We start from the raw sequence: 13,434 nt of genomic DNA, 5'->3' as shown, positions 1-13,434 counted from the left end.
TTAAAAAAACTTGCATTAATTAGTTTTTTTGCCTATAATGATGTTTTGATTTGTTGTTTTGGTGGTAGCTGGCCATCTTAAACAAAAAATAATCTCTAGTTGTAAATAGTTTTTTATACGACAAAAAATAACTCATTAGCAACAAATAATTTTCTCATTCAAATTTGAAATAAAGTGCAATTTTTTCTTAAAAAAGAATTGAAGTGGGTAAATGATAAGGTGTGGTTAGGTGTAGCATTAGCTGGCATAAGTTGTCTGTAAAGGCTCATCTCAAAACCAACGGCCCAAAAAAACAGAGAAATAAAAATAAAGAATCTCTCTCTCTCTCTCTTTCTCTCTCATCGAACATCTCTTCATTGCTATTTTGAATTTTGGGGATTGTTCAAGCTTTTTCGAGTTCGAATCGTTATAGTGTTAGCTAAAAAGATCGTTTCTTGATTCTTGTGAATGGATTTGAGCTAAGTAGAAGAGGAAAGAAAAAGTGATCTCTTTTGCGGCGGAGATGAGCGCTTCGAGGTTCATAAAGTGTGTCACCGTCGGCGATGGTGCGGTCGGAAAAACATGTATGCTGATCTCTTACACGAGCAACACTTTCCCTACGGTACACTTTCATTTGCTTAAAGTCTCCTCCTTTGATAAATGGGTTTTAGGTTTATAAAAATGTTTACGGTGACTTGTTGTTGTGATTGAATTTAATCAGGACTATGTACCAACTGTTTTCGACAACTTCAGTGCTAATGTGGTTGTAGATGGGAACACTGTGAATCTTGGCTTGTGGGATACAGCTGGTAGGAATCATCATTTTGAAACCCATCAAATAGAATCTTGGTTTTGTTTTGTAACTAATAAGGATACAGCTTATCTAATATTAACATTATGTTAATGTTAATGATATATATCTTGTATTTTCATATTCATCACAACACAATAATATTTCATATTATATTATACTTTATATAGTATCAGAGCAGTCGATTTTTAGGAATCAAAATTAAAGCTTACGCAAGTTTTAAGATTTGGAACCAGCGGGGTTGGCCTGGTGTTGTTGAGGGAGCTTCGGCCCCAATACGCACCCGGGTTCGAACCGCTGGCCAGGCAATTGGGGTATCTAATTCCCCATAGTACCAAATGGTCCGCCTCGCGCCGAGGGGTTGGTCCCTGGGGGTGGAAGTCCCTCCAGGTTAAACAAAAAAAAAAAAAAAAAAAAAAAAAAAAAAAAAAAAAAAAAAAAAACTAATAAGGTCTTGTTTGGTTGGTGCAGGGCAAGAAGATTATAACAGGTTAAGACCATTGAGTTACCGTGGTGCAGATGTCTTCATTCTTGCTTTCTCTCTTATTAGCAAAGCTAGCTACGAGAATATAGCCAAAAAGGTTTGGCTTTTTTTTTTTGCTTCTTCTAACTTTCCTTCTTCAGTTCTTCCTTTGATTATATTGTATTTTGGTATCTCAGTGGATTCCTGAGCTCAGGCATTATGCTCCTGGCGTTCCTATTATCCTCGTTGGAACAAAACTCGGTATGTAACTCTCTTCTTGTGTCCTGATGATAAGAAAAAGATACAAGTTTGTTACTTTAAAATTTTGGAAAAAAATTTCAGATCTTCGAGATGACAAGCAGTTCTTCATAGATCATCCTGGTGCTGTGCCGATTAGTACAAACCAGGTAGGTAACTCCACAATCCAATATTCTTTCAAACAGAAGCTTTTGAACTTGATGAGTGTCTGTTTCATTGTTTGTCTGCAGGGTGAGGAACTAAAGAAACTGATAGGGTCTCCGGCTTACATTGAATGCAGTTCAAAGACGCAGCAGGTACACATAAGTCTATCTTACATGTCTTTTTCTTTTGAAGTTTGTTTGTATAAGAGAAGTGTTGGGGTTTTGCAGAACGTGAAGGCAGTCTTTGACGCAGCAATAAAAGTAGTGCTTCAGCCACCCAAGCAAAAGAAGAAGAAAAAGAATAAGAATGGTTGCGTTTTCTTGTGATCATCTTTCCAGAAAACAAGAAGAAGAAGATTTAGGTAACATTGTTTGGGTGAATCTAAAGAGTGAAGTGTAGCCAAGGATGAGTTCTTCTGGTTGTGTTGTTGTACTTTTGCTTTGTAATGTAGACTAATCTTAATACATCTTTTTTTGCTGCTGGAATCCTGTGAACAGACGAATTTAATTAATTTTATCATAAGAAATTGCTTAAACTACTCTATTTTTAATACTACTTTTATGTATACTTCAATTCTACTTTTTTATGGTTACTTTAGGGGGATGTCTTCAATTTAGCATTTGATGTGATTTGATTTTTAATGAAGTTTTAGATGATTTCAATTTAGCATTTGATGTGATTTGATTTTTAATGAAGTTTTAGATGATTTTAATAAGTTGCAGAGATTTATGTATTTTTTGTTAAACTACTCTAGAATATCACCTAAAACAATGAGATTTGAGTTTTATTTTTTTTTAACTAAGAAACTCCACCCAAACATCCTAAAATCACCTCAAAACTTTAAAATCCCACAATTAAAATATTTTCAATAACAGTGGATTTCAGAGTACTTTACGAAATGTCAAATTCAATAATAATTGATTTTAAATGAGTTTTTAAAATTCATGTTTGAATAACAATAGATTTATTATTTTAATACAAATCACCTAAAATTTCAGTTGAATACACTCTCCTTAGTCACATTCATGGTTAAAAAATACTTTAATATGTATGTTAAATTATATATTAACTAATTTATATTCATGGTAATCTATATTTATGGTTATATTTGAGTAGTGAGATTTTGGAGGGTAGAGTTTATGATTTTTTAAAAAATAATTAAAATTTAAAGTAAAAGATTTTTAAAATGGTTTAAAAAGTTATAAAAATTAGAATTTGATAATGTATTATTCGAATAATTAGAAAATAATTATTTATTTTCATATATTTTGTATTTCTTATCTAAATAATTATTAATATTTGTATATCTATAAAGCAAGAATAAAAGGATTTTTTTTGCCTCTTTAAAAATTTGTGAAAATGTTTTTTAGTAAAAATAAATATGAATTTGCTATATGTGATTCAACACATAGATTTGAGTCTCGACAACCATCAATTAAATCGGGGTAAAAAAAGTGGTTTCTTTGAATGTCTTCGACGGACTTTTCAACTTATTTCCAGTGAGCGGTCATTACGTGTTAGTCGAATTTCTTTACAAGATTCATCAAAAATAAAAACAAAACATAAATAAGTACAAAATATGGCAAAATCATAACTCCCCCTATAAAAATCTGATTTATGTAATATAACTCGATTTAAATTAGTTTAAATCATTCAATAATATTATAACAATCAATAAATTAGTGTATTTTTAATATTTAATTTTAATAATTCATCAAAATAATTATATAGTCAAATCTAAAAACTAAAATATCTAATATAAATATATAAAAACTAAAAGTTAATAAGTTAACATTTAGACTTTGCAATACATCTAATTGTTATTTATATAAAAAGTGTTTTGTTACCGTTTAAAGATAATCATTCTTTGTTTTTATGTTCCAGTTCAACTTAACCGCTTTTTATTGAGTACATGACTCGTTTTTCCGTTATCACTCATAAACAAATTTTCGATATTGCTTCTAGAATCCTGTGAACATACGAATTTAATTAATTTTATCATAAGAAATTGCTTAAACTAAGGTATTCTTAATACTACTATTATGGTTACTTTAATACTATTTTATATTTACTTTAATCACAGTACCTTTAATTTTAAAAAGATAAATAATTATATATTTTGGATTAACTGATCTATACTTAAAATTACATTTGAAAGCGAAGTTTTGGATGATGGAATTTATGATTTTTTCTAAAAAATATTTAAATTTAAAATAAAATTATTTTAAAATAGTTTCAAAAAGTTATAAATTTTGAATTTTGAAACGTATTATTCGAAAAACTATAAAATATTTATTTATTTTAATAAATTTTGTATTATTTATCTAAATAATTATTTATATTTATATATCTAAATGCAAGAATAAAAAGATTTTTTTGACTTTTTAGGTATTTGTGAAAAATGTCTTTTAGTAAACATAGACATAAATAATAGTATAAAAATGTGGTAAAAACATAATTCCCCTTTAAATATCTGATTTATATCAGCATAACTCGAATTAAATTAGTTTAAATCAATTAATAATATTATTACAAATCTATAAATTTAAATATTTTTGAAATATCTATTTTTATGATTTCATCGATATAATTATATAATTAAATCTACAAACTAAAATATCTAATATAATATATAAAAACTAAGTTAATAAGTTAACATCTAGACTCTGTAATACATCTAATTGTTATTTATATACAAAGTGTATAATTAGTTTAAATCAATTAGTAATATTATTACAAATCTATAAATTTATATAGTTTTTTACTATCTAATTTTTATAATTCATCGAAATAATTATATAACTAAATCTAAAAACTAAGTTAATAAGTTAACATCTAAACTCTGTAATACATATGATTATCTATTACTATAAAACATGGTGTATCTCTCCTGAGTCGCCACGTCGGATGACACGTCACAAATTCGGAGTTTGATATAGCGACACGTGTCTAGAGATTGAAACTCTGAGTTTCATTTATTCAGGATTGTAATTCGTTTGGGCTTTTATGCATATTCGGTATCTTTTGAATTTTTATGAAGCCCATTAAAGAGTAAATCAATATGCTGGAAACGCGTCGTTTTGTTTTGTAATATCATATGGATTCAATCCGTTTCTTTCTCCGCCGCCGCGATATGGGGTTACACCTAAGGTTTCGAATCAGTTGCTTCATCTTCTTCTCACCATCCCAGAAATCCATAAGTTACAGATTCATCTTATTAAAGTCCTTAAATCATCATTAACGATCTACCTTCAATGCGGACTTTGCTCTTGAAAGACGGAGGAACTTCAAGTATAAAAAGGTTAGCATTCTACTCTCTAAATCATCCTATCAATCTATTGAAACAACGAATCTGAACAGAGACTTCAGGTTTGTTAAAAAACAATCTCTCTGTTACACAAAAAAAGTTTTGACATTTTTGTTGTGTCTGTGTGCAGAAGTTGAATAGGTGAAAGAGAGGATGGCGAAGCTACTGCTTGGTGAAGACATGTCAGGTTCTGGTGAAGGAGTTTGTCCTGCCATCTCTAACGCTATTACCAATCTCTACGGTAATTAGCTTTAGTTTTGAATGTTTATATGATATTAAGGAGATAAATGATGGCTTTCTCTGCCATGTGTGCCATCTGATGGATTCTCTGACCAGTCCAGGAAGAAGCTAGACCACACTTATGATTTCACTAACCAAATCTTGAAAGCGTGTATGTCAATCAACCGCATTGTGCTAACTGAAATGGAAGTTCCAAAAGCATACCTTGAAGCTCTTCCAAAGGTTTAATAAAAACTTTAAATCTCATATTTAGTTTCTGAAGTTGTGTTTGAATCACATTGTTCTGTCTACAGAACGGGAAACACCATGCCTTGAAGATTTTTTTTATGGAAACATCACGTCTGATAACTTCTCAGCAGGTTACTTGCTTGGACTCAATAGATCTTTCGTCTGAGCTTGCAGCTGTGGAGATGGTGGATAGAGTAGAAATATCAACGTACATCTGGAGAAGAATAGCTCATACAAGGCATTTGATTTCACTGTATAGATCCATTGATGCAAGACCCTCTTGGGGGATGATGAATCAAACGGTAACACTTTTGATTGGTCAGAGAGAGAGAGAGAGAGAGAGAGAGAGAGAGAGAGAGAGAGGAGAGAGAGAGAGAGAGAGAAGAGAGAGAGAAGAGAGAGAGAGAGAGAGAGAGAGAGAGAGAGAGAGGAATCTGAAGTTTGAGATGTACAAATTGAAACGGTGAACGGTGAGATGAGTCTCGACCCTGAAAATATGGGGATGAAGGAGTGGCTGAAAGAGAATATAAAGGAGGAGGAATATGTGGTGATGAAGGCAGAGGTTGAGGTAATGGAGAAGATGATGAGAACAAGACGATAAAATGGTGGATAATGTTTGCTTGGAATGCAAGGCAACAAGTACTAGGGCTAAGGGGAAGGAACATGTAGAGGGACGTGATAAAATTTGTTTTACGCATTTTATGATCATTCATGTATTGTTGTGTTCTTAATTAATTATGTTAAGTAATTCTTCGCTGAAGATTGTTTTATTTTCTCCTAGAACAAATGAATTCCATAAATCTTTGTTACAAGAAAGAAAAACATAAAGTCTGAGGATAAATTCAGAAAACTATCTATAAGAATCAACAGTACAATTGAAATTGCATAAAACCCAAATGAAAATTCAAAAAGATGTGCACCTTTATATCCTTCCAGCTCTAAAAATGATAATTTAGGCAACCGCTTATACTATTTTTATATGATATGCGTAGTTACGATACATATAACAACCTAACATTTTAACAACCAATTGTTACAAAGGGGCAGATGTTCATTGGAATATGAGTCTTCGAACCTATGATAGAACAATAAATATATATATTTCACTAAATAGCCACAAAGTTTTAGCAGAATATAAACCACAAGTTGATCATTTACGACGCACAACTGATTTATATACTTCTCTTCTAGATCCTAGCATAACACAATTGCAATAAAAATATAATAATACAAACATATCATAAATGAAACATATCCCACGCGCTATTATTATGAGAATCAAGTTTTATATAAAACAAAATATATCAAGTAAATAACAGAAAATTAAGAATGGCAGTTGATGATAAGTGTTCATGTGTCAAAACGTAGATTTTATGTTATGATGTTGAAATCTTGTAAGAGATTATATTCCAATTTATTTGGTTGTATATATTTTCTTAACCTATATAATACGCTATAAATAGATTTAAAATCTCTGCAAACCATGTAACAGTTTTAATATTTTGGTAATGAAAACACAAATAGTATCCATTTCTATCAATGGGTCCTCCAAATATTGACAACAAAAACAACTTGGTAGCTGATTTCAAATCAAACATAGAAACAATTATGAATTTCTTTTTTCCAGGATTTTATATCCTTTGCTTAACAGTTAAGACCAAACAAGAAATAGTCCAGAGATGCTCATATTTTTCGTAAGAAACAATAGAGTTTATTTTACTAAAAATGAGTACCACTCAACAATAAACTTAAGAAATGAGATCGATGAACACCAGGAACAACATTCCCAGCAGGAACACCATTTCCAACTCAACTGAATTGGCTAATGTTTTCATTGCCAATTTCTCAACAAAGTTGAGATTTTTTTTTTTGGAAAATTATGCAAAAGTTTTATAGCTGGTGAAAACCTCAAAAAGAGTCATATACATTAACTATTAGATGCAATTTATCTAACTGAGAATCACATGACAACTCAATCATTGTGATATCATAGAAGCTAAACTTCAAAACAAAAATTATTTACAAACAAACTAAAGAACACTTTAAATCAATAAAATAACATATTTCATACACATCACTGGAAAATGCAAATCTAAAACAGAAACTATAAAAATATATAAAAATAATAAACTAGATCACAAGTAAAGTATATCCCGCCCGTAGGGCGGGCCGACCCTAGTTATTTATATACAAAGTGTATAATTACCATTTAAAGATAATCACTCTTTGATTTTATGTTTCAGTTCAACTTACCTGCTTTTATTTAATGTAAACGTTCCATCATAACTTATTTTTCTTCATTTATTTTTATTTTTGTGCTATAGTATTATTTGATAAATTAATTTTTATATGTCGTTTTGATGTTAGTTTTTATAATAATCAATTATAAATAATTTTAATAAATAAATTTAATTATTAAAATGTTATTTCTAGTATCTTTTGTTTAACTTTTCTATTTGTTGATATTTGTTTTTAATCACTTCATTATCAAAAGACAATGTCATATATAGTATTTTATATTAAAATGTAATTTAATAAAAACAAATTTCTTTTATATAAACAAAATGGAATAAAAATAAAAATAATAACATCTGTAATATAAAAATATAGCAAGTTTTATATTTAAAAACTATAATCTAAGAAAATATAATATATTATCTAAAAAAATATTTAATATAAAAATATACCAATTGGGAAAATTCTGCTTTTACCTTATTTAAAAAAAATTAACTATGGAATTCCAAAACCCTTTCTCCTTCGACAAACTCTCTCAAACTCACCTTACAGAAGTTTTTACCGCCTCTCCGGTCCGGCTCCGTCCGGTACCGGAGGTTTTCCCTCTTTCCTTAAATCTCTTTTTTATTTGTCTCTCTTATCATCTTGTTCAATCTCAGTTCGATATACCGGCGATTCTGGGTCACCTTTTCTTCACTGGAAACATGTATTGGTTGAAGGAGTGTCAATGGTGGTTCTGGAAAAGTGGTGAGACTGTGGAGCGACGGATGCAGGGGAGATCGGCGTTTAGGGCTGAAGAAGCTCCCAGATTTAATTTTCCGTTTTTTAGATCTGTGGCGTTTTCTTCGTGACGGCGGCGCGTGAAGCTAGTGGGAACCCTCCTCTGGTTTGGATCTACTCCCTGGTGCGGCGGTGAGACAAACGGAGCGGCGGTTGAAGATCAGTGGAAGATGGTTTGTTTCTTCGGATCCCGGAGACAACGTGTGGCTGGGTTCTCTAACGTCGGCGTAGTCAACCGGCAAAGGAAACCTGGTGGAAGTACACGGTGGGCCTTACTTCTCAGCTCCGGCAACGGCTCTGCGGATTGTCAGGTGGTAAGGTTTCACGCCATTTGAAGCTTGGAAATGCTATTCCGGTCACGTACAGCTGTCATCAAGTCCGCTTTTCAGTACGGCTTTGTGCCGTCTTTTCGGCTAAGAAGTGAGAAACTGTGTCCGATGATACTGAACCTAGTCGGGAGATGCATTGTTTGGTGTTGACGTATTGGTCCGAGTGCTGCATTCCAAAGATTTGGTGACCAATGCTTGGTTTTAAAGTTTAGCCTCGATTAGGTTTAGTTAATCTCGGATTTCATGTTTCGTTCACTTGTGTGGTCAAATTGTAGGGGTTTAAGAGACAATTCTCTTTGGACTGGAGGGGACTTGTTCTCATGGGTAGAATTACAACAAAGTACCGATTCGGGTAGCGTAGGATCCATCTATGTGTTTCTAGGTGATACTAGATCACTTTGTTTGTAAATGTGGTTAAATCCTTGTGGTTGAAATCATGTACTACTCTTTGGTTAATATAAAGTTGAAGTTGAGCCAAAAAAAAAAAAATTAACTATGGTCAAATTGCGAAGGCGGCGCTGCCTATAGACCCTATTTATAGAACATTGGTTTTAACTTTTAAGAAAACAAGGATTCTATACACACGCACAAAGGGGGTGTGAGTATTTGACCATTAGTCATGGACTCATGGACAGATAAGAAAACAAGCACATGATATATAGGAAAAAGCATAGGTTGTATCGATGTACAATTAAATTTAGTTTAGCTAACCTAACTGAATCGGCGTCGTTTCGTAACTTGAGAGGCGGAGAAGCTCATTTAAACTCGCGATCCAAAATCCTCTTTTTGCATCTTTTGATCACTCCCGTAGATCTGAAGATCCGACCGCCACAATCTCTGTCCGAAAAATGGCCTCCTGTCCCATTGATCATCACTCCTTCGCAGATCCGACCAAGCTCAATCTCTTACATCGACACGCCTCGGACATGTTCCCCTTCCGCCTCCCCGTCGTCTTCCCCGCGTCGGCGCCGCCCACCACCTCCTCTCTCTCCGCACCTCCTCCACCACTCGCCCCTCGGATCCAACCGTCTCGATCCAAACGGCAGCGTTCTGATCGAAACCACCACCACAACTCCCCCCTCCCCCACCCCCGACGTGACCGGCGGAGTCCAAGACGTCTACGGCGAAGACGCCGCCACGGAGGACATGCCCATCACCCCCTGGTCCCTCTCCGTGGCCAGCGGCTACACTCTGCTGCGTGATCCCCACCACAACAAGGGCCTCGCCTTCAGCCAGAGGGAGCGGGACGCGCACTACCTGCGCGGGCTGCTCCCTCCGACCGTCATCTCGCAGGATCTTCAGGTGAAGAAGATGATGCACACGCTCAGGCACTATCAGGTGCCCTTGCAGAGGTATATGGCCATGATGGATCTCCAGGAGACCAACGAGAGGCTCTTTTATAAGCTTCTGATCGAGCACGTTGAGGAGTTGCTGCCTGTTGTTTATACTCCTACGGTTGGTGAGGCTTGCCAGAAGTATGGTAGCATTTTCTTGCGTCCGCAGGGGCTTTTATCAGCTTGAAAGAAAAGTGAGTCTCTTATAGTTCAAGAACATCACCAGGCTGTAATTAGAAGTTTATAGATTTTTTTTTTTTAATATAGAAAAATTGTTTTGGTTGTAACTGATTTTGTCGCATAGGCCTGCCTAAACCGATTTTAGAACATGTTTTTTTTAATCAACAGACCACTTTTAGTATTTTTATATGTTTATAGATTTTATAGATTTTTAGTATCAGAAGTTTTATAGATTTTTCTTCTTTTTATTTTTATATAGAAAAATTGTTTGGTTAACTGATTTGTCGCCCAGACCACTATTAGTATTTTTTTCTTGGACTCATTTTTTGACCTTTAATAGAGGTAAGATACTTGAAGTGCTGAGGAACTGGCCTGAGAAGAATATTCAGGTCATTGTTGTCACCGATGGGGAGCGCATTTTAGGTTTAGGTGATCTTGGTTGTCAGGCAAGTTGTTTGTGTAACATTTTCAATAGCATGATCAACCAGCTTTTGAAAAAAAAAAGAAAAAGACACTAAATGTGTCTAGATTTATGTTCTTACTAACCTGCACATTATCATTAATGTTGTCTGCAGGGAATGGGAATACCAGTTGGGAAACTTTCTCTGTATACAGCACTTGGAGGTGTCCGCCCATCTGCGGTAAGAATCAGCTTTATTCTCATTCAACCACATTCTCTCATTCATAGTCTTCTCACTATTTATATATATTGGTCGCTTGCCAGTGTCTGCCTGTAACAATTGATGTTGGGACAAACAATGAGAAGCTATTGAATGATGAGTTCTACATTGGACTCCGCCAAAGGAGAGCTACTGGAGAGGTAAATGTGCTCGTCTGCACCTTTTAGTAAAACTGTCTTGGGATGAAACCGAACCCTTAATCCTCTTCTTTTTTTTTACAGGAGTACGCTGAACTTATGCATGAGTTCATGACTGCAGTCAAACAGAACTATGGGGAGAAAGTTGTTATTCAGGTTTTGCTTTAAGTCCTTATTAAACACACTGATAAGTGTACTCCCACTAACACAAGTTCACTAACTAGACGTTTCTGATAAAATTGCAGTTTGAAGACTTTGCCAACCATAATGCTTTTGACCTGTTAGCTAAGTATGGTACAACACATCTTGTTTTCAATGACGATATTCAGGTATATTCTGATTAAGATGTGATACGCACATGTACCAAGTCCTGAAACTGTAATTTCATATACAGGGCACTGCATCAGTTGTGCTTGCTGGACTCATCGGTGCACTTAGATTTGTTGGTGGATCCTTAGCTAACCATAGATTCCTCTTCCTCGGTGCTGGAGAGGTAAGGCTTGGACTTTTCTTTCAGTGAAATCCATTCTGTCAAATGATTTTTCTTGACCATTTTCTTTGTGATGCAGGCTGGCACAGGAATAGCTGAACTAATTGCTCTTGAGATATCAAAGAAGGTAAGCTATAAAAGCTTGTGTGCATTTGCTTTACTAAGCTACTCTGTTTTCTAATATGTTTTGGTGAATGTAGTGCCAAATTCCTTTGGAAGAGGCTCGGAAGAATATTTGGCTTGTGGATTCGAAGGGATTGATTGTCAGTTCCCGTAAAGAATCCATTCAACATTTCAAAAAGCCTTGGGCTCATGACCATAAACCCATAAAGGAGCTTGTTGATGCAGTCAAGGTGTGATGGTTGTTGTTATGTTACCTTTTTATTGGTTCTCAGTGTTTTAACACTGAACTACTTTTGATCATCCAGGCAATCAAGCCGACCGTTTTAATCGGAACATCAGGAGTAGGTCAAACATTCACTCAAGAAGTGGTGGAAACCATGGCAGAGCTTAATGAGGTATTGTTTCCGCATAACATATGCATTTTGTGTTGGGGTCCTGACAATAGACTCGAACTTGGTGCGTGCAGAAACCCATCATCCTTTCTCTTTCAAACCCAACTTCTCAGTCAGAATGTACAGCAGAACAGGCTTATACGTGGAGTAAGGTAAACAAAGTTAAGATTGTTTACTTATCATGATCAGAGAGAAGTGGATGATTAGTCAACCTTTTGATCCACAGGGACGAGTGATCTTTGCAAGTGGAAGCCCATTTCCGCCGGTAGAGTATGAGGGGAGGACGTTTGTGCCTGGACAGGTTGGGACCTGAGCTATGATAACAACTGATTTAAAGAGAGTTAGATTCTGACTGATTGTGTTTGGTTGGACAGGCAAACAATGCTTACATATTCCCTGGGTTTGGACTGGGGCTAATAATGTCAGGGACCATCCGTGTTCATGATGACATGCTTCTGGCTGCTTCAGAAGCTTTGGCTGAGCAACTAATGGAGGAGCACTATGAGAAGGGGATGATATTCCCTCCCTTTAGGAATATCAGAAAAATCTCAGCTCGTATTGCAGCTAGAGTGGCTGCCAAGGCCTATGAACTGGGTAAGTACACACACCCCTTAAGCCTTAGTGTTAGCTTGTGTTGCTTTAATGTAGTGAGTTTTTAAGTGTGATTACATTTGCAAACATGTAATAGGATTGGCGACGAGGTTGCCTCAGCCCAAGGAGCTGGAGAAGTGTGCTGAGAGCAGCATGTACAGCCCTTCCTATCATAGCTATCGCTAAGGGGATTATAAGCTTTACACTCTCCTCCCATTCTTTCACCATCTTTAATATATGTGTTTGTTATCATCACTATTCCGCAATAATCTACTAAAACTGCTTCTCTAGAGTCTAGTAGTCATGTTATGTTATGTTGTTTAGCATCTTCGTATCAACATATATGTGCAACTGATTTCGTATGATTTTCCTTTTTAGGAAATTTTCATGATAATCCTTTTTTTTCTATTGATTGTTCTTTTTTGTTGAAACCCCAGTTTTTCTGTTTCATAACTAGTATTATAATTAGCAAGTGTAATACTGCAACACTCGTGATGAGACAAAGCAACATATGTCCTTTAATTGGTTCACGGAGAGACGAGGGGTATGGTTTTGTTTATATCCGAAAGCTATGACGGATTTTATTCAGGTCTGTGTGGCGGATACAACTACAAGTCACAAAAACGCAACTTAATGAGGTCATTAAGGCTCCCAATTTTTATTTTAAATATTTATATTAAAAAACCACCAAATTTGTTAAAAGAATTTCTTTTGTTAAAAACTTACTAAAATG

General features: G+C 34.6%; 2 protein-coding genes across 3 annotated transcripts; both read left to right on the top strand.

Annotated features, from left to right (window-relative positions):
- Positions 1–269: 269 nt before the first annotated feature.
- Positions 270–2,193, top strand: LOC108832240 (rac-like GTP-binding protein ARAC5). 2 transcript variants are annotated; one of them, XM_056996195.1, is made up of 7 exons: positions 270–601; positions 701–788; positions 1,310–1,371; positions 1,451–1,514; positions 1,596–1,660; positions 1,742–1,807; positions 1,883–2,193. In XM_056996195.1, exons 1-7 carry the CDS (start codon positions 503–505, stop codon positions 1,979–1,981), a joined length of 543 nt encoding a protein of 180 aa, XP_056852175.1. In that variant the 5' UTR covers positions 270–502; the 3' UTR covers positions 1,982–2,193. The 2 variants fall into 2 exon arrangements, with proteins under 2 accessions (XP_056852175.1, XP_018461237.1); XM_018605735.2 differs by having other exon boundaries at positions 271–601; positions 1,262–1,371.
- Positions 2,194–9,484: 7,291 nt separating this feature from the next.
- Positions 9,485–13,109, top strand: LOC108818079 (NADP-dependent malic enzyme 4, chloroplastic). The gene is given in 16 exon segments (XM_018590937.2): positions 9,485–9,766; positions 9,768–10,278; positions 10,281–10,302; positions 10,629–10,734; positions 10,864–10,929; positions 11,013–11,108; positions 11,190–11,261; positions 11,351–11,434; positions 11,500–11,598; positions 11,675–11,722; positions 11,796–11,948; positions 12,024–12,113; positions 12,185–12,262; positions 12,337–12,411; positions 12,485–12,704; positions 12,799–13,109. Coding segments are annotated over 16 exon segments (1,953 nt in total). The 5' UTR covers positions 9,485–9,622; the 3' UTR covers positions 12,888–13,109.
- The last annotated feature ends 325 nt before the right edge of the window (positions 13,110–13,434 follow it).

The sequence above is a fragment of the Raphanus sativus genome, unplaced genomic scaffold (genome assembly GCF_000801105.2).
Source record: "Raphanus sativus cultivar WK10039 unplaced genomic scaffold, ASM80110v3 Scaffold0158, whole genome shotgun sequence".
Classification (NCBI taxonomy): Eukaryota; Viridiplantae; Streptophyta; class Magnoliopsida; order Brassicales; family Brassicaceae; genus Raphanus; species Raphanus sativus.
The sequence above is the reverse complement of the archived record's forward strand: the minus strand, read 5'-3'. Positions and strand labels throughout refer to the sequence as shown.